Source organism: Pleurodeles waltl, chromosome 6 (assembly GCF_031143425.1).
Source record: "Pleurodeles waltl isolate 20211129_DDA chromosome 6, aPleWal1.hap1.20221129, whole genome shotgun sequence".
In the NCBI taxonomy this organism is placed as follows: Eukaryota; Metazoa; Chordata; class Amphibia; order Caudata; family Salamandridae; genus Pleurodeles; species Pleurodeles waltl.
Genome location: NC_090445.1, coordinates 747,441,501 through 747,467,686, shown reverse-complemented (window position 1 = coordinate 747,467,686; position 26,186 = coordinate 747,441,501). Strand labels below are relative to the sequence as shown.

The 26,186-nt window shown below is 45.1% G+C and overlaps 1 protein-coding gene across 1 annotated transcript in view; it reads left to right on the top strand.

Moving 5' to 3' along the window:
• The window catches only part of TRUB1 (TruB pseudouridine synthase family member 1), a 188,229-nt gene that overhangs the window by 141,726 nt on the left and 20,317 nt on the right, over nt 1-26,186 (top strand). Inside the window, exons 5-6 of the mRNA XM_069239276.1 lie at nt 1,905-1,977; nt 5,973-6,112. Coding sequence (XP_069095377.1) covers nt 1,905-1,977; nt 5,973-6,112 — 213 coding nt within the window. The remainder of the gene's footprint in view (nt 1-1,904; nt 1,978-5,972; nt 6,113-26,186) is intronic.

The following is a 26,186-nucleotide window of genomic DNA, read 5'->3' as shown; positions in this document are numbered from 1 at the left end:
CCTAATTACATGAAGGGAATCACACTACAAATTCCGGAATGCAAATACAGTCAATATTTGTTTAGTTTATTAAAAAATCCTTTCCAAAGGGTTAATAAAACATTTATATTCTATTATTAAAATTGTATTCAAAACACATATCCGCTTAGTAGATAAAACAGCATTCTATGAAAGTATTAGATTTATTTCACCTGGTTTAATACTGCCCTATAGTGGCTTAAAATATTTATATAATTCCTATCACAACCTGTTATTTTTGTGGCATACACAAACTTCAGACTTTCTAGGGCACCATTAACGAATTAGGACCTTGGTAGTCAACTCTGGCACACTGCCACAGTGCCCTGCCTGTGACCTGGAAAGAGCCAGGGAGCCCATGCGACACCCAAAGACAGCAATATGAGCAAGATAAAGGTTTAATGTGCTGCATGGCTAAATACTTATAAGGTCCCAAAAGCAAGACCTTTTGGCTATGCCAATGCTTGTTTTACTGTATCAATCCCATTGATTGGTAATCATTCACAGACTCCTAAAATGGGATTACAACCCCATACTTAGTTGATGTTTGGAAGAGGGGTGATGTAGGCGTCATTTCCAACTACTGCATAGGTATGAGATGTATCATTGTTTTGCAACTTCAGTCTGGTCACAAATAATTAAGAAAAACAAACTACTGACTGACAGTTGGGGGTGGTAGACCGTTCACAAAAAAGAAGGCAGCCCCTAAGACCCTTTTTGGTATGTAAATCTTAAAGTTTGTTTGGAGTAAGCAGAGGTGCAGGGGGCCACTGCAAACTCAAAAACTTTAAAAACAAACGAAAAAAATAAAAGTGAGCTTTTTTTTATTTTTATGCACCGCTGTTTTCTCCAAGGAAAATGGACTGCATTTAAAAAAATAAAAATAAAAGTTTACTATACTAAAAGGCAGTCACAGACATGGTGGTCTGCTAAACCCAGCAGGTCACTATCGCTTGTGATGGCTACCAATTGAAATGAGCAACCTACTCATTAATATTCATGCAGTCATTGGGATTAAGTCCTGCTCCAAATTGAAATGTTATGAACCGAGTTACTAGTACATAGGTCGGATCATAAAAATCTACACTGCTTGCAAAAATACCGGTTGTAAATTACAACCAGTTTTTTGCAACGAGTGTTTACTAAATCAAGCCCATAGTTTTTAAGGCAAACAGGGACCCCAGAATTAATTCGTATGTACAAGCAGATATAAGAGTAACACCTGTAAACAGACGGCGGAAGACACAGGGAACCTGTGCATTCCAAGTGGAAAAATCCTAAGGAATCTGTAAAGACTATGCAGAAGGCACAGTGTGAGAAATAAATGGTCATGCAGAACAGCAGTGAATAGTACACAGAGAGCACGTAGGGGATAATCACCCTCATGGAAAAACTCACTGGAGCAATAAATACTATATGGGATGCGTTTTATACATTGTCTCTTGCAGTTTTTTTCTATTGCTTTATTACTACTGTGTAAAACCAGTATTTCATGTGAAACATATTAGGCACAATTTATATTTTGACTGCCTTTAAACCTGAGCTTAACTCCAATGCAAGCGCTCAGCTGAGCTGCAAGTACCATAATGAAGGCACCCAGAGGACCAATGAAAGAACTCTGGGGCAGTGGATCTCTCATGGAAAACCCACAGAAAGAACAGTGATCCAGTTAAAACGTAATTGTTTCAGACAAAGGTTTTCTATAATAACACAATCGCGTCTATCGTTTCTATCTCTGATAGAGAAGGCAAACTGATGGCCTCCGAACAAGTCCAATGCACAGATGATGTTGCCAATTTGCAAGGGAAATGTAACATGCATGCCTTTTTCTTGCACAGTTATGTTGTTATGCATGCTCATGAATCTCTTACATGTTTCCTATGCAGATCACATCACCAAGTTGGACATGGAAGGCGTCCTCTCAAAGTTTGTCGGAGACATCATGCAGGTTCCACCAATGTAACTATAACTTGAATTTTATGCATTCATTGTTGTCATTGACTTTGATAACTTCCTTTGGGTTTCCCTTACACACACACAGGGGCTAAACCTGAATTTGGTACAAACTCTCTTTTTTCTCCAGTACAACCTGGTAAAAATCATGAATGTAAATAATTCGAATTTTAGTTTTGTGCACTTTGGAATAGGGAAACAGATTATTTGCACTATGTTTTCCATTCTGATGTCTGAAACCTGGAATGGTGTGATATTTGTTCACTTGCTAATTACTACACTCAGAAGTAACGCAGATAGTGGGTGCGCAGTTACTGCCCCATATTTGCACCCTTGCTGGAATAACACCTGTTGGGACCGGAATGTCCCTTGCAGTCATGCTCCGGGCCCTGCATGCCTAAAGTGCGGCAATCTAATCGTGGATTTTGACCTTGTCGCACACTAATGTAGTGTGTGCATGAAGGCCTAGGAATGCATCTCTACAGGAGTAGGACAAGTCCAGAGCCTGGCCTCGTCCTACTCCTGTAGAAGTACATAAAGTGAGCCCTTAATAGTGACAGAAGGACTACTGTTCCTGTCATTGGTTTCATGAGTGCAGCGTGGTGGTGACAGCATACCATGTTTGTTAATTATAGTGACTTGGGCTTTATACCTGTGTCATGTGAATACAAGCCTACTGGCCCATTTATCTGGAAGCGCCTCCGTTTATGGTGAACCCGGAATACTAGCGCAGAGATCCCGAGCAATGAGCATGTGCGTGTGCTGGTATCCAGAACATGTGTATCTAAATGAATCGCCAGTGTGACACAGGCCTGTGGATTTCATTGGCCTGGCCTGGCATGTGTATAAGATGGAGGTTTTCCCAGAAGGCAGTTGTGTATTACTAACATTACTGAGATGAGAGGCTGGATTACCACACATTGAAGTGAAGCAACATAAGACAGGATTTCTACTAGTAGTTTGGGTTCTTTCAGGTCCAGAGGTCTAGTAATTAGTCTTCTTGTAGTGCTATTAGGTGTATGGTTTGCTGGGTGAGGAGTGCTGTGTCTTTTGTCAGGGATGACGGGTTTCTTGGAAGGGAGATGCCCTTTGTCTCGTTCTGATCTCTGTCAGAAATATTCATAAATAGCCAGTGTGCGGCCTACTCATACCTATTTGGTACCTCTGTGGCGTGTACGCCACCTGGAGACTGGATGCTGTGAACTGCATCACTTGAGATAAAGGCTGGGCAAGAAGATGGCCTGGCTGGGGCACATAAAAAAGAAACTGACAAAAACGGGTTAGATGAAGGCATAACTGGAATCCACATCCTCTTTCTGTAAGGGAGCTGCTGACCCATTTATTCCCATCTTCAAGTTCTCCTTGACCAAGGAGGCAGTACTCAACCTACTCAGAAGACCTATGCACAACCTAGGGTTGGTGTCTGTCTGTCATCCAATACCCCAGATTTGAGGGAAAATCACCTGGAGTAGAATTTGAAGGGGGACTTGCTGAACCTGTTCTTGAACCAGAGTCCTGTCTGAGTGAGAAGGTAGAAAGTGCCAACCCTGCAGGAGGAGCTGATTGAGGAAGGGACTGTGCAGTAAGTGACCTTGATGTAGTGTGTCTATCCAACAGAGATTAACCATTAGGCATTACTGGCGAGAGCAGGAGCATCACTCTGTCTGTGCAGCTTTCCTTGAAGGAGCCTCTACACTGCTGAAGTGTCAGGTGGTCTCCTTGCATTATTCTCATAGGAGCCGTGTGCCTGATTGTTTGGCCCGACTGAAGCCAGGATAAGTGCCCGGTAGTGGCACACTTTGGGTGTGTCTGAGAACGTGGATGGTGTAACCAGGGCCCTGCCAGTCTGTGCTGTGCAGTCGTGACCAGTCCATAAGTTGAAAAGACTGCCAACCTTGAGGTGCCATGTACTTAGTAGAGACCTCTGCACAGCCCAGAAGTGCCCAGGACCCCCTTGCTTAGAATAGTTGTGCCAGTATGCCTGGCAGCCAAGGCACTGAGGACAACCCTGTCCTTGCCCGATTGGCCTCCGTGCAGCTCCAACCAAAAACTGTGACCCTTCAGCAGGCACCATGCCATAGAGACTATGTGTGCTAAGAGAAGTGGAAGAGATCGTGTTGCAGCTTATTAGAGCCTACAACATGAACCCTGAAGACTCTGAGACAGAGGGGAAAAGGGTCTTACTGCACCTAGAGGTAGCAGGCCCACTTTGAAGCACCTGAGACTCACACCTGTGAGTCTGTTATTCCCACATGATTGTCTAGTGGAGTAGTCTACATCCTGTGTAATAAAGCACTTGTCTTTTATAAAGGAATGCACTAGGCTGCACATTGTTCTTATTGTGCTGCTACGGATGGTGGTGAGTGCTGAGCCTAAGTATCCCCCACACTGTCCTTGAGAACGAACCCTATGACTGCTTGTCAATGCAACCACGGAGTCAAGTACTGATGGGGGTTGTACTTGGCCCAGTTTTCAGAGACTAGTATCAATGGGAGTAAGGTGCCTTTCCTGAGGGATAGAAGATCTCCTAGAATTATAACTGAGAAGAAAAATCTCAACCCGCAAGGGATTCTCCATGGTGCCAATAGCACAGGCGTAGTACCAATGGAGAATACATGGAATATCTGATTGCCCAAGCTGAGATGGGAATCAATGACAAATCTGCAGTGATAGATGTTGGGGTAACAGGAAAAACAGGAAATCTGAATGTCTCTTGTACTATAATTTAATTGCCCCTTGGTTAGTACCAGGACCAGATGCCTGTATGGCTTGCACCACTTCCCCCTTTGTTAACCAGACCACAGGCTGTATGTCTGGGAGAGATGGGACTTGTCCCCAATTTGCAGTGTACAGAACAAGGTAGTCAACTGATCAGGGGTACTCTGGGAAGGCACTGTTGAGGCCAGAGTTGCAGGAGCTAGCTTCTGAAGGATTGTCCTGGGAAGAATTCCAGAAGGCACAGACTGAGTGCTCTAAGTTAGTGGACCTTCAGAAGAAAGCCCAAGAACAGGTCAACAAGGGAGTGGTAGGAAGATAGTATGTTGACTGGGAAGACCAGCTGATACATAGTGAGCCAAAGAGTCCTGATTAAGGTGCTAGCAAGGACACTTGGGCATTAGAAGGACCCAAGATAGGTTAAACCCTCTGAATGGTAAGTCTGATGGTAAGACAACGACACAGTTAGTGGCTCTACCAGTGGTAGGTGTTCAATTTGAGTAGTGGGTACAATGTCTCTCCATTTAGCCTACCCCGCATCATGCACTTATATATCTTGGTTGTGGACCATGCCACCAGGTTTCTAGAAGCAGTGTCCCTCCCCCGATGAGCAAATCTGGTAGTTAGGGCTCCCTAGGATTTTTTTCCAGGGTCAGATTTCTAAAAATACTACTCTGAATGCAAAACAAATTTCCCCTCTTCTTATATGACAGACAAATGGGGGCAAGTTGCTATGACTTACCACTTCTCCACAAACCAGTGGGTTACTAGAGGGGTTTAAAAAGACACTTAAGAGCATGACGGGAATTGTACCAGACAATCTAAGGAGGTAGTGGTATTTTCTCCTGCCATGCCTCTTATTTCCTTCAAGGGAGATTCTGCACAAAGGAGTTGGATTCAGTCTCTTCAGACTTCTTTTTGGGCACTCCATCAGGAGACTATTCACATTGTTGGGTTTGTCTTTTTGGCTCCCAGGTGGCTAAAGGAGTAATTCTGTACTTTCTGGATGGCCCTCGAATAGGGTGCCACAACAATGTAATCTTTTCTCTTTGCACCCACAGGAGACTTAACATAAAACAAGAGAACAAGAGAATTTCACTGTGCCGAAATACATTTGTATATTTGGTCCAATATCATTTGGTGTGATTGACATAGTTTTTACCACTTAAGGAGCAGAGCCTGAAATAGTCTATAGCATGGGCATTTCTTTTATACTTGCATGTGACCACATGTCAGTAGCATGCCCCGTTTATATGATACTGTTTGTCTGTTTTTTACCCGGTCAGATACTCTGCTTTAAAGAAAGATGGAGCAACACTCTCAAGTTTAGCAAAGAAGGGAGAAAAGGTGGAAGCCAAACCTGCCAGGCCGGTGACAGTCTACAATATATCACTGAAAGCTTTCCAGCCACCGTTGTTCACTCTTGGTAAGAGAAATACTGGCAAATATGTGCTGCTCTCACTCATATGCAATTGCAGGGTAATAACTAAGCAGGTGGGAATTTAGAGGTGGTTGGAAGGATGTTTCCCTTTTAGCCTAGGCGTGTTTTAGGTGCCTGATACAAGGAGTAATATATTACCTAATTTACAAGATACTGGATGGAATTACCACGCATCCTGTATTTAGGTCACAGAAATTGTGCACTAAAAGGGCCAGAGAGAGACCAATAATTCCTGAAAGTAGCCCACATATCCAACAAGCATCTCACTGTCACCAAGATCAACAGGAGCACACCCAACCAGTACCTGGTCTAAGATGGGAAAGTGGAACACCAGCTGAACCTGTAAACCAGAAATAACCAGCACATACAGAATAGTCATATGGTAGCTGAATGCATATTGAAGCACAACCCATTCGCTAGGGCCAAGCAGGCTTCACTGATGTCCATAACAGAAAGAAAGCACGGCAGCTTCACAGACTAAATGCACCGCAGGAAAGATTGAGGCAAGGTCAACATTGCAAAAATAAATAGGCCGTAACAGACTGGGGGAATTAATCCTAACGGGTAAACCTAGGGAAAGAAAGAAACTTTGTTGATCCATTTGGTTTCAATACCCTTGTATATCAAAATGTCATTGTGGCTTGACAATAATGACAGAGAATGTACACTTAGTCCACCTCTTTTAATTACATTAGCATCTGCAAAATTTGCCTTATAATGTCACCTAGAATCGTTATGCATCAGTGCACAATTCCAGTACAGGTATAGAAGCTAGAGAATTGTATCACTCCTCACTGTCTATCTCATCTTAATAAGTCTGTCTTGTTCCAAAAAGCCTCTCCAAGCAAGAAACGGAACGGCTTGAAACTATTGTAAACTGACATACAGGCCCATCCATACGCATAGCTTCTGAAAGATTCCTAGTGAGACCAAATGCAGCATAGTCAGCAGCTTTTTTTGAAAGGACATGCCAGAGGGAACCCACTGGGAAATAGAACACAACTCATCTGTGCTCATTCAGCACCACCGGCTTGGGTACAAGTATCCATATCACCTGCCATTTAACCACAACTCCATACCTTCTAGGAGCAGGCAATGGAGCCATTCCAACTCTTACCCGCTGAAATTTGCCTAGTTTATATAAGGCAGGGGTGTGCTAAAATGCCAACATCTAAAAGAGACTTCAAACTGCAGATTCCTTACTGTAGAATATTCCCAGGCATCAGACTAGATCCCGAATTTTTTGGAACAATCCCCTTGAGAGTCAGTAAGTGGCATTGTCCAGCTTTGTGTGGCACCACCCCGGCACGATGACCTGGCATAATTTTTTTCTGTGCCATCAGCATGGTGTTGGATCGAGTTCCCCTTTTGACTGACTTCTTTTACCATTTTGTTGAAGTCTAGTGTGCCTTTTTCCCCATACTTGTCGGAGATGTCCCCGAAGATATCCACGGGGTCCAAGCCTTTTGGCACCTGTGATTGAAAGTTGTCTGATCTCCACCTCTCCTAGGTGGCCGTCCAAACCCAGAAGTGGCGCATCTTTCACCACTGTGAGCTCTGGGTGGGGAGGAGAAAGACGTCTGCCGTTGACCCAGTCGCTGTCAGTGAGCCACCACTGCAGGTCATTTGCAGTTCCCTCAGATATCTGGACCAGGTTGGAGAGATTTCTCTGATGCTGTGCCCATTGGGTCTTCAAGTCACATAGGTTAATGGGCATGTTTTACCAACAGGGTGCAGGAGGTGAAGAGACCCAGCAGCCTCAGAGTTAGTCTCATTGAAATCTAGGATAGAGGTTGAAATATTGGAATCATAGCACGAACATCCTGGACTCGCTATTCCAGAAGATAGGCCTGAAACTGCACTGTTTCCGTAACAGTTCAGATGAAATGGAGCTTCTGATAGGGAGTCAGGTGTGACTTCGGCAAGTTGATAGTGAACACCAGTGAATACAGACGGTCTGCCGTAGTCTGGTGTGGGAGTCGACTTCCTGAGGGGAGCCTGCCTTTAAAAGCCAGTCATCGCAGTAGGGGAAGACTGGAACCCCTGACCTCTGCAGATGCGCTGTAACCACCACTGTCACCCTGTTGAATTCCCAAGGGGGACCAGTAAGGCCAAAAAGGAGCACAGCGAACAGATAATGCTCCTGGCCTACTGTGAACCACAAGTAGCACCAGTGAGCAGGCAGGCAGGACAGGAATATACACATAGGTGTCCTGGAAGTCCAACGCTACCATCCAGTCTCCAGAGTTGACGGCGGATAAGACCTTAGACAAGGTGAGCATCTTGAATTTGTTCTTTTTCAAAAAGTAATTGAGAGGGCGCAGATCTAATACAAGACAGAGGTGTCCATTCTTCTTTGGTACCAGAAAGTATTGGGACTAGCAACCACAACCTCCTTCTGACCCCAGCACCCTCTCAATGGTTCATTTGGTCAGAAGGACCAGTACTTCCTGTTACAAGAGTGGAAGGTAGTCCTCTCACAGGAACTGGAATTATATATATTGTTTGAAGGCATTTATTTGCAGCCGTAACTGCCATAATACTTGCATACATTACTGTGTTTGCATTATGAGATGGGACAGTGAATATTATTCATATCGCTGTGTTAGGGTTACCCATACATGTTTGTAAACATTTTGTTGTAGTGTACAACTAGAGTTCGCAAGATGAGTAGATGGAGCTGCCCAAAGAGAGAGACCCCTTTCCTTCCATTTGGTCGTTCCTTTGTTTCAGGTAGTTTGGAGGGAATACTCCTACTTTCCCACCAGGGAACCATTAGAGGGTGAACAATCCCGCCTTGTAAGATCGTCATGATTTCTTGAAATGTCATACCTTCCTCCATGTTTTTGGTAGTCACCTCCACTCTCTGAGCCATGAATGTTGAGCATCTTATCTCTCCAGCCTATATCAGGTATATGAAGCCTGGGGCCTGGCATGTCTAATTAGAGTTGTTACCTTTCATGCATCACACATTCTGCTACCTCGGAGTTTGTCTTGATTAGCTTATCTTCTCCTTAGATAATAATATCACAAATACATAAGAAGCAACCTCTCAAAATCTGACCTAATAGCCCATTAAAAATGTAGTGCACGCCATTAAATTAAGAACTTAGTGCACCATGAACAAGTTCATCACCTTAATATGCCTCAGTTTAAAAAAATAAATAAAATTAAACCATCTCTGTGTGTTAATAATACACATAGTTTCATAACACTTAGCTTAATTCCAAAATTAGAGACAATGTACATAGTGACTAAGTACAGCATTGCCCTCCCCCAAATAGTCAGGGCTTCTGTCCCTTAGTAAAGAATCTACTGTTTCCTCCCTGAAGCAGAGTTGCGGGTATTAGTCTGTCTTTGGTATACTCAACTTTTTATTGTCCCCATCTTAAACAAAAAACAGGCAACCATCTAAACTGTGCTGGTGTTTTGTCCAGTTCGTTCTATACCTTCGAGTTTTCCCCTTTTTCAGAAGGGGATAGAAGTACCAATCTTATCTGATTCTTTCTATTTCCATCCAAGCCCCACAGTCTTCAAAATCTTGTCCCTTGCTAAATCAGCTCTTTAATATGCTACTTTTACATGCATCCAGACGTGCTTTTTCACCTAATTGTCAGGCAGTTCCATACCATGTGTAAGCACGCATGTTCTGCACTGGGAACAATCCAAGAATACAGATGTTTTTTTTAAATTAATTGAGGGGTCAAGTAAGTCCTGTTCAAAAAGGTTAACTGAGTATGTTTAAGCTTGGAATTGCAGGAGACCCTGCACAGCCACATCAATGCTTGGTTCCACTTGTTATCGCTTTGCCCTCTGCCCACGTCTGACTCCGATTTGACTCCTAGTCCCTCTAGTTGAATACTGGTGATTCACAGGAGTGTCCTGTATAGATAGTATATTACTCTGCCATTTCCCAGAGGATACATCATGTGCACCAGTTCATGTCCCTCATCTGCCGTTCCCCACATTTGCTGAATCTCTGTGATTATCACTGTATACATCAGACACTGCCCCCCTTGGTAGCCGAGTATCTTCTGCCAGTGCCTCATATCTGGTCAGGGTGCATTTACTAAACAACTCTTCCACTGCAGCGACTCCTAGGGTCTCCCATGTACTGCCTGTGTAATAGCCATGCTGTTTAGAGAAACTAATCCTTGTTATCTCAGAGAAGTAAGATCCAACCTGAAATATCCTGTGCAACCCTCTGTGCTAGCATCCTCGCAGTACCCATGCTAACCTCACACACCTTCTACTAAGCACCTGGATACCCTCAAAGGTGATAAGAATGCTACAAAAACATTGATAACTTAACAATCTATGGTGACAACGCTGTACTTTGATTGCAGAGAGGAACATGTTGGTTAGATGATTTCCCCCTGAACTCCCTCCCTCCTTCCCCAGTTGCCCTGTGTTCCTGTACTACCTATCTCAGGATGCCTGCCACTAAGCCAATTTACAGCCCATCGCTGATGAGTTCCCAGGGTATCTGTTTCAAAATTAGGCACACCCAACCAGTACCTTGGGGCCGGGTGCTGCAGTTCAGCTAACTCCATCCTCTGTCTACGTGCACCCATGATTAGATCCCCCAAGAGTACATGTTGCTTTTGAAATATCCTCTTCTGTAGTATCAGTGGGAGATTAGCAAATTGACACAGTAGATTGGAGAGCTTCACCATTTTAGCTAAAACAATATACTATGTTACCATTAGTGGCGGCATGCTACAGAATGAAATCTGAGTTCTTACCGCATTTGTTTGCACTCCCAATATTCCCTACTATAAGGTCCAATCCTGAGTGGTAAATCAGTAAATCTTAACCCTGAGGGCTTCCACTTAATTTCACCTCCCTCCAGATTGACTCTACCTTGCGTTAGTTCACTGTCAGTGGGGAAACAACCCTGTTTCTGTCCAGTTGATGTCCAACCCAGATGACGTTTTAAACTTGTTCAATGCCTGAACAATTGATCCAGGATCTTCCCTGCTGTATCCCTAATAAATAGCATCCTGTCATCAGCATCGAGCAATACAGTGTGCACCCGGCCTTCAAACTAGGATCCCCTAATGTTGTCCCTCTGTTTTCAACCAAGTGGCAACTGGCTATTTTGCTAGGGTAAACATTATGGAGGGCGGCAGACATTTCTGAAGTATGTATCTGAAATAACATTACCTGCCGGTGAGCCTAGCATTTAACTTCAGAAATTTGGATTTTGGGTTTATAATGGGCAAAGTCTGTCCTTTTGTCTGGGACAGTATTGTCCCCACATTGTCCTCTGTAAATAATACCTCACTGTCTGAGTCTTCAAAAAATACAAAAAAAAAACCTTCTGTTGAAAAGACCCAAATGGGTAGTTGCTCTTTTCATACCTACGCAAACTCTTGGTTTACTATTGCCTGTCCTTACCAAACGGAAGATATCAGTTGGTTGCTTCTTTTGGTGTGCAATGGTGATGTGGCCCAAGTTGGATGTTGAGGAGGCGATGGATTGGGCTGGTCAGCACAGGAGAGGGGGAGGTGAGGGACCTCTATGCTCCCAGAGACAGCCTGGAGGCCCGGGAAGCAACATTGCTGTGGCATCTGAAATGGCTAGTTCCCTGGATGAAGGGACAGGGATCTATTGATGATGTCGACACTGAGGATGAGGTTTCTGGTGTGACCCGTCTGACCTCAAAATGAAAACAAAAGAAAAAGATGGAATTGAGCAGGCCCACTCCCCCGCATGTCTGATCTGTAGTACATGAGGGGGTCTGCTCATAGACTCCTGGGTGGGCACAGGGGTCGCAAATTCTGAAAAACCCCTGCAGGATCTCTACCTTGTAGCAGACACATCGTGTAAAATTGAGGAGGCAACCCAGAGAACTGATGAGACCAGTGTGCAGCAAATGAACTGTACATGAGAGATCTCACTATTAAGCAGGTCGTAGGAGGACTAGTGCTTCTGAGGGACTATGGATTCAACTCCACTTAATGGAGAAGGTACTTAACCTCTAGAGAATTCACGGTGAGCTACTGGATACAGCAAGACACATAAGAATTGTTGATTCCCTCCATCTGCTTGCGGGGAAGAATCTCATTGAACAGACAAACAGTGGGGAGTCCATGAGGGAATGGAGTGCCTGGTCATGGTACCGGCCCTTGTTCATATGTATGGCTGCTAATACCTCTGAATACATGCCAGACTTGCTCTAACTGCGAAATGCACCATTAAAGAGACAGTGCACAAAGCACACTGTCGAGCCCCAAGGACCAAAGGCTGGGAAGGGGCAACCGATGGAGAGGAATGCAGGTATTCATTCCTGTGGGGGCAAGAAGTACGAGGGCATTTTGAAATCAATGGAATCGCCTTGGAAGGCCACACTGAAAAATGTTACACCATACTTCAGGCATATTAAACACTAAAACCACACTAGTACTTGACACAGCAGCAATAGACGTGAACCTGTTGCTCACCAGTCTCTGGAAACTGACGGAGAGGATCACACCAAATGAATTCAGGCTACCATCCCTCCACCCCACTATGCGAGAATTAGAGACTAATGTGAAGGAGTTGCTGGGGGTGCTGAAGGCTCTAGGAAATAGGGGGAGGATGCAGAGGGCCACTCCTGATGAAACTACATCAACCTGGTGGGTGTCCTAGAAGCAGAGTTGCTTTTGAGGCTATGATTCTTGCAGACAACTAGACCCCACCGTAGTTCTTTCTGGTTAAGAGAGAACACAATGTTTCAATACACCCTCTGATTCCCTACAAGGGTGGCTCTCAACGCATTGTGTCCAGGCTTGTAAACTTCGGGACTGAGATCACCTTTTCAGAGTGGCCAGGGAACAAGACTCCTGGGCAAAGATGCACATTTTCCAAAATTATACCACGCAGTTGCAGTGCCAAAAGAGAGCTTTTTTGAACGGCAATATGTATATGTATTGTTGTATCTGAACAAACTGAAGGTATTGGCCGTCTGGACCACATACCTTTATGTCTCACCTGGCGAAGCCTGGATATCGATGTGAAGCTTTGGAATAAATATCCTTATCATAGGTCAAGAAGAAAAAACGGGGTCGTAGAACTTGAAAATAAAACAAAAGGATAGCAGATCCATCAAATGGGTGGGCAACTGAAGAGTAGGCTGTGAAAAAGGGAGCAAAAGTGGTCGAAGATGTCATGAAATACAGGGCCTGACAGAACTGCCCTCGGAATCGTAACAGGGTTCACTGGAAGGCAAAGAAGATTACGATGAGGTGTCCAACTCTGAGCTACTGGGTTGTGGCCTTAAACTAATGCCCATTACTTCAAATGTGATTGTCTGATAGTTGTGGGGCTAAAAGAGCAACTGCCCATAATGTGAATAGCAGTTCAGATGTGTCCTCGGGCCTCATGGGTCCTACCTTACCTCAGAAGATTGCTTTTGGAGCGGTCATAGCGGGGCGATGCACAGAAATGGCATTTATGGTTCTTGGTAGTCTTCATGTGACAGTATTTATTTCATCCTTCTAAACTTCTGCACTACACGTATCACCAGCATTCCAAATGGAAATGAATCTCTGTATATTCAAATTTATGTAATCGGGGACAGGAATGGTGAGGTAGTTGAGCAAGCCTCTGCCTTAGTGGGGGGTTCAAAGCACATAGAGTACAATGTAACAGCTTTGCTGGGGCAGTCAACCCCAAAAGAATTACATCATGCAATGTAAGTTGGATGAGGGATAGATTTATGCACACACACCAGTGGTGTGCTCAGTCATGCTACAGTATGGGATGATGTTTAGCAACAATTTAGGCAAGGGAGTCAGTGGGGTGGAAGACTTTCTAGATCTATGATCAATACGCACAAAATGGGTAGCACTTACTTTTAATGTAAGATGGCTAAGGACACCAGCAAAGGTGTGTAACATAATGTCCTAACTGTTGCACAGGTCAATTCATAGTGAAAGCCTACAGGAGACCCAACTCATCAGGGTGGAACTTGAGAAGTTTAAAGGAGATAGTGAGGGCAATTAATTGGCATGATTTACTCACTGGGCCCTGGTGTGGATTCTCTGAGGATTCCTTACAGGGTTGACGAGTCACATGTGGATGGAGAGGGGAGGTACGCCAATCCCGAAGGATCTTTAGATGGAATAGACCTGATATTAGCCAGCATTTATGCCCCTGTCATAAATCGGACTCCGTTGTCAATGATGTGGCATTCTTAACTGGGGGTGGGGGTGCAAACTACAATATGGTGTAGGAGATAGATAAAGATAGGTCTATTCCATTATTAAAAGGGGCCCTATGAAGAATTCTGTCTAGGCAGTTTGAGACCAAGGTACAACAATGTCACTTCTTGGAAGCCTGGGGGAATTACATCCTGTAGTTAGGGAATACTCCTATTAGTCTTCCTCTAAGCATGGGATCCATACTAGGCTGAACATGTTCTTAATCAGAATAGAGAGTGGGATGGATTTTAGCAAAGCCGAATATATGAGCAGGATTGTATCAGACCATAGTCAGTTATGGACGAGAGTAACATGAGGCGGATTCCACCCATCTGTTCACACTTGGTGTATACGGGTGAAACGTTCAATGCACTTTTTAGAGCAGTGGTCAGGGAACACTTTTGTTATTATATTTGGAGGGAGAGTGCCCCGCCTCCCGCAGTAGGCTAGTACTTCCCCTTTCACCTAGACCCAAAATTCTTTCTGTCCCTCTGCCCCCTTAGGGGGGAGGAGGCAGAAAGGCCACTAGATATCAGGGATTTTTCAATAGGGCCATAAATGAGTGGGGTCGGCCCACCCAAGCATTAGGCATAGCCCCCACCCACCCATATAACCCTCAGCAGTCTTTCTGCTCCTGATGCTGGGCAGAAAGCCAATTAGACCAGCAGTGACTATATGTGGAGGGGTGGACGGCTTCCCCGGCAATGGGCTAGTGCCCTACCCTCGGCCCAAAAGTCTTTCTAACATCCAGTTGCCCCCCAGGTGATTGGTGGGGGGGGGGGCAGCGACAGCCCACTAGACACCAGGGATTTTTTGTTAGGGCCATACATGGGTTGGGGCGGCCCACCCAGGCATTGGGTTTAGCATCCACCTACCCACCCATATAACCCCCAACAGTCCTTCTGCTCGCACAGAAAGCCCAGTACACCACCAGGGACTATATTTAGAGGGCGCCACCCTTGCCGTCAGTGGGTTAGTGCTCCCCTCTTTCCCCGGGCCTAAAAGTCTTTATGCCTCCAGGGGCAGAATGGAAGTTCTAACCTCCAAACTGCCCCTGGGTCATAAATGGGTGGGGGCTGCCCACTCAGGCATGTGGCCTATCCCCTGCATAGCCATATTACCCCAAGCAGTCTCTCTGCCACCTGTTGGAGACAGATTGGATGTGTTTTCCTCCAGTATATCCCGGCAGGGGAGTGGGGGTGCAGAATGCCCACTAGACCACCAGGGTCTATATTTGGAGGGGGAGCCCCTCCCGGCAGTTAGCTAATGCTCCCCACTACCCCAGTCCCAAATGTAATTCTGCCCTTGTTGGTGCATATTGGAGGTAGTTGACTCCAATTTGCCCTAGGTGGGCAGAAAGCCTACTAGACACCAGGAATTATTTGTTTGTGGAGAAACTGGTGGGGGTGGCCCGCCTAAGCATTGGGCCTAACCCCAACCTCTTAAAGGACCCGCAACAGTTTGCCTCTCCCAGGGGGCTGATAAGAGGTCCTTAACTCCAGTCTGCCCAGGTGGGATGGGCAGAATCCCATTAGACAGCAGGGAGTTATGTATTGCTGCAAGGTGTGGGGGTGACCCCCCCGCCTAAACATCGGGCCTGGCCTCCGCCTCCTATATGACCCCAAAAGTCTTTCTGCCCCCACTTGGGACTAGAGCATCCCCATCTTTTTGGCAAGAAGGACAGTTTTGATTTTGACTTCTTTTGTTGTTGTTTTTTTACATATGGTTAACAGAGTTGGGCTAAGTCCTAGTATTATCCTGCATCTTTGCTGAATGGCTGCACTTTTCAGGCTCGATCAGCTGCCACCTGGGGAAACCTACTAAACCGAGACATTTCTGAAAACTAGTCATCTGGGACATCCAGGTGGTATGCCTTCACTGGTGGGTAGGAAACGTTTGTGAGATCCGTGCAAGACATTGAATCCTGGGTTCCCCATGGGATCTAGTTTTTAAAAATGTACAGGTTTGCTAGACTTCCATAGGCCCCAGCTGAACCTGGGGCCCAAAATCCACATCTTCCCACTTTGCAACAAATGGGTCAGTTTTGAGTGGAAGAATGTGATGTATCCATGTTGCATTTTGGGCTGTTTCCTGTCGCAAGCGCTAGGCCTACCCACACAAGTGAGGTACCATTTTTGTCAGAAGACATGTGGGAGCATGGAGTAGAAGGAGATTTATTATTACCAATTGGATTTTGTTGCATGTATGCCCTCCAAATGTAAGCCAATGTCTAAAACATTTTGAAAAATACCCTCTAAATCTAAATCATATGCTCATACGGGCACCCACCAGTTCAGAGATGTACAAATAACCACTGCTCCTAAACTCCATATCTTGTGCACATTTCAGACATACATAGGATCCTTGATACCTATTTTTCACTCTACATATTTCACCATATGAATTGGTCTGTATTCAGTGCACAATGAAAAAACTATTTCTTTTTACCACAGTTTAGACCTTTTTCGAAGAAGTAGCCCATTTTCCTATTTTTTGCATAATTAAAAGCCATTGTATGGGGCAGCTCTGTTGTTGGCTCTTGGTACGTGGGGTTCGTGGAGAAACTACAAACCCATAACCAAAAGGGTCTAACAGATGTAATGGTATATTGCTTTTTTAAATCGCCATCATGACAAGAAGTTACATATGAAAACATTGTCACAATTGGCTGTTTTTACCCGTTTTTAATATTTATTTCAGCAGTGGTTTCTTTGTGAAACTTTTTAGATATCTACACATATGACCTTTTGCAGAAATGTATTCCTTTCCTGGATCACCCAGGGGTTTCATATTGGTTTGCCCCACAAACTGGAAGTAGGTGGAAAGCACACAAAATTGGAAAACATGGGCTACCTCTTTGAAAAATGCCAGAACTCTGGTGAAAAAATATTTATTTTTTATTCAGTTCTCATGTTCCTGGAAATTGGGAAGACGGTGACTTTAGCACATCAAACTGTACGTTGATGCCATTTTTATAAAGCAATGTACCTTTAAAATCCCCAGGGTGTTAGAAAAAAATAAGGCAAATTGGGCATGGATAGCTTATGTGGATAAAACGTTATGGAGGCCCAAGCACAAACTACCCCAAATAGCCATAAAAAGGCTTAGCACTGTGGAGGTGGTTGTGGTGGGGGGAGGCCTAGCTGCAAAAGGGTTAATACATATTTGTTGTATTTTTGTTTTTTCTTCAGCCAGTCCGGGTGCACACAGTTAAAGTGATTTTAGAGCATGGGTGCTCTAGAGGGGCATGCAACATGGGTGCCTTCTTTTTCCCTTGTAGTTTGCCTTTGCAGTAGAACTGCTCACATATGCTTTGCGAGATCATGTACCACACATATTGTTTCACTGTTTCCCGACAATTTTCTCCTGATCCTGGGAGAACCCAGGCGGCCCATGCTGGAGGTGTTGGACATGCTGGGTGAGGTTGAGTCATATTCTGGGCTAAGGGTTAGTTGGGGAAATGAATGTTTCAGATCTTCCTTAGGTGATCTGGTGGACATAGACACCCCACTTCAATCGGAACCTGACTTTATGGTATTTAGGGGACAAATATATCACAGTGAACATTGTCTAATATCCAGGATGTTTTGGAAAGCTGTATAGGGAATTAGATCCTCCATTACCTTCTTGGCTAGCTTCCTCTTTTACCTATGGAGTGGGTAGCCAAAATGTTAATCTTGCTCATGCTACTTTGTTTTTTTGTGGCCTTTCTTGTCATCCCAAAGAAAGTGTTCTTTTAGGAACTCAGTGGCCTCCTTTCAGACTTAGGGCCTGATTTAGAGTTTTGCAGAGGGGTTACACATACGTGGTGGATATCCAATTCGCCACATTACGATCTCCATAGGCTATTATGTGGAATGAACAAGACCAAAGGCCTCTGCCAAACTCTAAATCAGGCCCTTAATTTGGGCATCTAAAAGGAAAAGATTGGCCTTTCCGAAGTCCATGCTGTAGGTAAATTAAGGTGGCATGGGAGTACCAGATCTGGAGGTGAACTATTGTGCAGCACAGTTTACCTGGCTGATGGGATGCATGAAAGTTTAAACAGATCAGTTGAGTCTAGAGCAGAGGTCTTCATTCTGTGGGGTGCGGCCTCCAGGGGGAGGCATGGAGTCATGGGAAGGGGTTTGTGCATTCCCCAGCTTTACTCTCAGCACAAAAAGGGTGTATGAAAAGCTGTTCTCCTACTTTTTGTAAAACAACCATCATGGGATGGTTAATTCCGATATTGTAAATGCTTCAACTGGAGTTTCATTTAGGGAGTGTTCTGCGCTGTGAAACCGAAGCCGGGCAGACAGATAACCAACTTCCTGCCAGGGTGCCTGCTGCCTGAAAGAAATGCAAATAGGTGCTAAGAGTTAGTCTGCAAATGTAAAAGGTAATCTGCAGATGTAAAGGATGCTTGGGAGCCAGTACTGGCTTTAATTGATCGAATCTTTAAACAAAGATTTATTATTTTTGAATGGTAGTGCAGTTAACAACTGAGCTGTGATGTGAGTGATTTTAATTGTAATTATATTTACATAGCACTTAATACCACGAGTAAGTGTTGAAGAGGCATGTATGTAAAGAAAAACTCAAATGCATTACACAGTCTGGGTATTGCACAACTATATTTTGGAAGCACCATTTTATCGTAAAACTTTTAATGCATTTTGTAGCAGTATATTTCATACTGTGTGTAATGCAAGTTTAAAATAAAAAATAATTACTTGCATATTCACAGTGTTTTCTGTCACAGATTGTGTCATCACAGCACAAAAAAATACACAAGTCGCTATTTTCCCGGGTACCACCCAAGATTTAATTGTGTGGCTCTCCGGTTACACACAGACCACTGCAGTGCATTAACTAATAGAGGATTCATAACGTACTATTTGCATTCCCTAATGAGTAACAATTTTTTAAAATTTTCTTTTCTTTTAAGCTTTGAGTTTTTTTTCCTATATGTAGCTACTGGACGGTGAGAGACCTAAAAAAAAAAAACTTAAAGAATATTTTGTTTTTGGCCACAACGTTGACCCCGCCCCCACGCTCACTGACATCATCCCTATTGCATGCAGAAGCTCAGTTCCCATACTTTTTAAAAATAAACTTTAACAGCTGGTTGGCCTGGCTGCCCATTCCTGTGTGGATGGTGGGAAGTTGACAAGAATTGGAGCACTGCACTGCACTGTACACAGCACTGGCGCCTCAGTGAGTACAGTTCACTCATTACAATATAGCTGGCAGTAGCTGTGCTGGCCTAGGGGCTCAGCTGCGCTGGCTGCAGCTGTCTGACCACAGCTCAGACTCACTCAGCCTGGGCGGCAAGCAGCAGTTGTGTTTGTTTTTTGCGCTGCTGCCTGTGCCTCCAGTTTGGTGCATGCCCCATTAACAATGTGCAACCACTGACTTAATTTTGGGCTAAATTGAACCCTGTATATATGTTTTGTTTTTAATGTGAGGGGCACCTCACCTTAAGTCGTGCAGACAGTACTGTGCAAGCTGTTGCCACAGCTGCTCTCCTGTCCAGACAGTGCCTGCCTTAGCATATGGCTGCACCCCTGCACCTAGGCCAGCTCTCACTCCCAGGTAGCAGCAGAAAGGAAAGCAGTGTGTCACAGGTACACACTTTAATTAAACCCTATGATGAATGGGGGCACCGTACAGGATGTTATACCACTGAATCGGGAAGCGCTATCACATGGTTCTCCATGCTCAGACTCTCAAGGCCATCCAGCCTCAATTCCCCCCCCCCCCCCCCCCCCCAACATGACTGAAGCCAACAGCAGCACCAAACTATGAGTCACCCTCAAAACTTTGGTTTGCTAAACAGTGGCTAATATTATTTCTGTACCATAAAAATTATTTGCTGTGAATTGGGGCCATTTATGGTTGTCGATGATGAGGTGTATGAGGTTCTAAATATTTTTTGTCAGGAGGGGTCCTTACGCCTAAACAGTTTTGACAGGGGGGTCTTGGCATCAAAAAGTTTGAAGACCTCTGGTCTAGAGGTTCAGGCTTGTCCGAGTGAGAAGTATGGAGTGGGTGCTTTGATGGGGATTTGGAAAGGTTCAAGACAACACACCGGGCCCATTCAAGTGGCTAGGTCATGGCAGAATTATGCAAGTGGACTTGATGGAGGTGTGATCTATGCTTCGGAAATACTGCTGTGGTGCATGCCAGATGTCCAGGAACTGAATGGAAATATAGCAGAAAACCTTGGTTGGAGGGCAGAAACCATGTATTTGGGGGGGACAGGTGGGGGGGACTAATTCTGAGTGGGAAGCTGAGTTCCTTCAAAATTTTGAGGGGCAAGATCAGAATCTCATAAGGAAAATTTATGACATTGAATGACTTGGTAAGTGTCCGAAAATTCATCTGGGGGATCAGAAGAGGAGGAGTCCCGTAAATCTGAGATACTCACAAAAATTATTGCATTAAGGAATTGCTGGCATGTGCGATGATCCTTTACACAATAATGGGACCACCTTTTATACTGACCTGTTCCAAGTGAAAGATAGATGGGAACAATGCAGAGGAAAGGAGATTGCGGACAGTGCCTGGCCTAACATGCTGGAATACACAAAAAGTGTTGAGGAATTGGTCTGCCTAGTAAGCACTTGCACAGAAAATTGCTGGAATTTGCACCGTGTGTATCCTAGAGGGTAGGGGTAAGTTTAGATTATTGTAATGTACTATTGTGATGCTCACTGGATTGAGTGATTATGAGCATTTCTTGGAGGCATAGGATGTGTGCCATAAATCAAGTGTAATATGACCAGAATTGCGAAGATGTAATTTGAGCACGTAAAATTAATCAAGAGCAATTGAAAAAAATAGTGTAGGAACCAAATGTCTTCTGGGGAGAGCGTTGCTTTCAGCTGCTCAAGATGGTTGACTGAATTGGAAACGCCATTCACCAACCCACAATACGTGCCTGCATCCATCCTTTCCTGTTTCTGATTGCCACTTCAACTACCCTGGGGACATTGGTGAAGCAGCCCCCATCCGCTGGTGACTGTATCGTGGCGGCATGGCTTTCAATGCCTCTGCCAGTAGTGGAGGGACTAGGACTGTGACTTGCGGCCTACTCGTCTGGTGGGGGCTTCTGAAGGTGCTGTGATAAAGCGAGCAGTGGCCTTGAGGAGGGCCAGTGGCCCTGTGCCCCTCCTCCCCCCAGTGCAAACCTCCATCTTCTAATCTGCTGGCGTAAGAGGTGAGGCTACACTGCTGTGGTCAGAGCGGGGCTGAGAGGCTGGGCCGGCTTCCCTGGAGGGGTGTTTCTCCCCTGTGTGCTTCTTGCTAGGCTGGAAGGTGCGGCTTGGTGGTACCGCTTCTTGTTTGGGATCTGAGTTGGTTGCAGGGGGCACTCGGGGAGGGGGATGCAGTTGCCAGTTGTGGGCCACAAGGGATGGCCTGGAATGCCACTGGGTGCAGAGAGCTGGTGGGGCCCCTGCTGCGTGGGGCAGACTGGGTCCCTGGGGTGCTCACTGCTGTGGGAGCATGCCATTGGGTGCCATGGCAGGCCTTCGCAACAGACCTTGGGACCTGATGTGATGAAGGGTATCTCTTGCATTGTTCCTGCAAGTGGGGGGCCCACTGAGCATTTGAAGCCTGAAGACCCTCATTGACAATCTCCTCTGCTGTACACTGTGTCTTTTCTCACCTGGCTGACTGTGTTGATGTGTACCCTGTCTCTTTGCCTTACTCATTCCCCAGAAACACCTAGACTGTGCTTCTGATGTTACATGGTGGAGGGTCTTTACTGGATGTGCCCTTCTCCTGCAACTGAGCCAGACATACCTAATAGAAGATCCTGAGTCAGTTTACACTTCAGAAGCACGACACTACAATGGTGGAGGGGATTGGCAAAGGAAGGGGGTCTGGAGAGTGTAGGCAATCACACTCCCTTTGCTTCCTATGTACTGCTGGACTCCTTTTGCTATGTCCCGGCAGTTTTTTTCTAGAAAGCTTGCTGATATATACACACTGAAGCCCTACACATCTCATGAGCCACCTGTGGCTGGTGCCTACTCCAACTTCCTACCCTATGTGGTGGGTTGGAGCCCTGATCTCAGGTGGCTGTTGTGGTTGCTACTTGCCTTTTCCCTGCCTTGTTGGAGTTAGACAGTTTTGCATTTTTACCCAGGAGGATGTGTCTCCCCTGCAGGTCCCTTTGTAATGGTCAGATCTGATACTAAGCGGGCCAAGTGGGGCTGTGAGCACCATAAAGATTCTGCTCACAAAACTAACAAGGTTACTACTATGCTAGCAACTCCAGGTGCCTTCTCCACTGAACCTGACACACATGTTCTCCTGCTCCAGGTGAGTGCCATCCTCCAGTTTATTGACTTCAAAAATTGATAATCTGACAGGCCGGCTTGACTGACTGGAGGCTTGTCTTGTGAAATTGGAGTCCAGGGCCACCGATGTGGAACAGTGTCTTTCTTCACTAGAGGTGGAACAAGCCAATGGGCTGCTGAATTTCAGAAACTGTATACTGAACTCCTTAATGTAGGTTCCAAGAATGAAGATTTGGAGGCCAGCAACAGTCTGCACCTAGTGGCCATCCCTGAGTCTACCAATACCGGGCAGGTGGAATCGTTCATTGAGAAGTTGCTAAGTGACATATTTGGTACTTACCCTTTCTCTACATGTTTTGTTGTGAAACGCGTTAGCGAATCTCTGGGGCCCGTCTGGGCCCTGTCATCTCCAGGCTTCTTGACTAACATGACCGTAATACTGCAGTTCGGATGGCTCAGGAGAAGGGTATACTCACTTACCAAGGTTCAAGGTATCAGATTGCTTATGTTTGCATTGTCATAATTTCAATGTAATTATGAGTGACATTCAACGAATATGAGTGACACTTTCTCAGGAGCAGATATCAACCCGTGAAAATGACAGAAATATTAGAAATTGCACCAATTTGAGCAACGAGAACCTCTAAGAAGATCTTAAAATGGTTGTAAAGTACCAGAAATGGAAGGGCACTAACGGGAGTCTGTCCAGGATCTCCAGGTGGGACTCAACTGTAACCATACTAAAATGGAACGCGGATCTCAGCTGCCTCAGCCTGCTAATAAATGATGATGCTAATACTAGTCATGACAGCTGACAGACTCGCGGACAAGGAAGTGCGACTGCACCACTGGGCAAGCCTTAATGAAAGTGAGAGGCTGAGGCTGCACACAAAAGTAAATTAAATTACAAATACTGACTGACTGAGCATGGCTGCCCAGCCTGCCGCAGCATTGATGCAAGCTGCGCCTCAGGGGAGGGAGAGAGAGTAAGAGGCTGAAGCTGCACACATAAGTAAATTTAGGAGAAGATAGCAGAGTTGTGCTGTTTGCAACTTAAACTGTGCACTGCAGTGTCCTGCCTATAGGTGTTTGTGTGTCTGTATGACATGAGTGTCTGTTCTCGTTGTTTTATTGGGCAAATCAGACTGACCCTTGTGACGTCAGTGCTGGAAGCCGCAGTGTCGGGTGAATGGGTTACACTGTAGTCAGAGCGATCCAGCTGAGCCAGCCCATAAGCCTGCCTCCTCAAGCAGCACAGACCGAGCTCTGCCCCTAACTTGCTCAGTCACACAGTGGTGCTAATTAGAGTGCTCTGGCTTGACAATTGAGGAGGCACTATAAATGTGTGACTTTGCATTTCAATGCGGTGATGCAGACCACTGCACTGAAATGCATTAGCCTAACGCCTGATGCGTGGTAATTGGCAGGGCTGAAGGGTCCAAACGTTCCATCTTCCTGGATTTTACCATTAGGGTACAGGAAGCCTGGCGCACCTTCCAAGATGTTAAGGCCATCCTCCATGAGCACGTCTAACCCTATGTAGCCCGGCTCTGCTGTCGGCTGAATGGGAAGACTACTATCTTTATCCTGCCAATGGAAGCTCTTCACAGTATCTAGACTGTCTTTAGGCAAGGTCACCATCACTACACCCAGTTCTCCACGCCCAGCAGTGACATTGGGCTGCCAGACCTTACGGTCCCTGACCCTTTAGTTACGCAGGACTCTTCTTCATTTGTCTGTCACTTAGCAACCATTGCTTATGTGATTTATTTGCTCATTTTGCTTATTTGAATCCCAAATGTTCTTGACTAGTTTGTGCAGCTGGTCACTCCTTAGATTACTGGACAGTTGATACCTACTTGATGAGATATTTGTTTCTCTGATGCTTTCAGTTCCTTCTCTGAGCATTGCGAGGATTAAGAGGTTATCCATTAGGTAATCAGTTCTTTATTATTGTTTAGTTGGCAAGTTTGTTTACTGTAATGAGTTTTCCCTTGGTGTATTGCATGTTGATGATGCTACTGTTATCCAATGATAATTGTTTGTATTTCTGTTTTTGCTTTCTCACTACTGGTATTCACTGATGCTAGGGATGACTATTGGGGTTGAGGGGGTTTAGTTGTTTTTCTGTTATTTCCATGTTTTTATGTATTAGATGCTAACTTTGATTCTTCCTAAATATTTGGGTGTGTGACAGGGAGATATTGGAGAGCACTCTTAGAAACCCTTTAGTTCCTACTGCTCACTTGAACTCTTCCTCATGCCATCTTTAGTGCCATTCCATGACACTATCTGCTATTAAGACTATGAAGGTTAACCTTATCACCTGGAATGTACGTAGCTTAAGCGATCTGCACAAAAAGCGGAGGGTACTAGCTTATCTGATGTGGCGCAGCATTCATGTCGCATTGCTACAGGAGACCCACCTTAAGCCGCAGGCACAAACAACTTTTGCCACTAACTGGGCTGCTCATGGGGTTTATGCAAATTACTTAACCTATGTTTGGGGAGTGGTCTTGCTAGTGAGTAGAGGTCTCCCAGTTCACTTGCTGGAAGAGGTATTTGACCCACAAGGGAAACATGTTATCCTGCAACTTGCCCTTCTAGGCTAACAATTTACCATCATTAACTTCTGTGGGCCCAATATAGATGACCTGAAATTTGTTTGGGCTGCTTGGAAATGCTGTTTAACTTTATGCTCCAGTAGTAGTATATGGAGTGGAGACTTTAATCTTGTTCTTGATCGTGTCTTAGACTGTTCCAATTCTGCCACTGGCCGGCGCTGCGTGATCTTGTGCAGATCAGTGATCTACTAGACTTTTGAAGGATTCCTCCTCCTGCACTTTGGGAAGGTGCACATTTATCCATGGTCCACAAATCCTGGGGTTGCTTAGATTATTGGTTAGGCACCCCTGACATTTATGGCTAGATTGCGCACATTGAGCATTTGTCTAGAACTCTAACAGATCACACCCCAGAGGTTCTCTCCCTTGCTCTCCCTGCTTCCAAAAAGGCTGCTTTTGCATGGACCCTCTCTCCCCAGGAACTCATAGATCCTGTGTTTCAATCAGATATCCAACGAGTCAGAACTGATTTATTTGAGATTTAATGAAGGCTTGATAGGCTAGATGGGCACAGTATGGGAAGCATTCAAAGTGTACATCAGAGGAAAGCGCATGTCCAAGCAGTTCTCGATCCAGAAATGACCTACGGTACCAGCTAGAGATGCTGGAGCTTCGCATCTGCCAATTGGAACGTAAGGTGGAGACCACCTACCAGCCACATCTGGTAGCGGAGCTTCAGAAGTCTCTCATGGAATATATTGCCCCGGCGAACAGCGAGGTAAACAGTGGCATAATTTTGGCATTTTGTGCTCATATGGTGAAGGCGATAGGCCAGGCCGGACATTCTCCTGCTGTGGCTGCAGATGGCCTTCTTGTTGTCACCCAACTGAACCACGACGAAGGAACAATGGTCTTTGACGTCAATTACTTCATACAGGAATTTGCAGCATATTACATGCTGTTATAGTCCTCTTGCCAGTCACACGCTTCAGAGGACCATACCGCCTAACTTAGTTGTCTT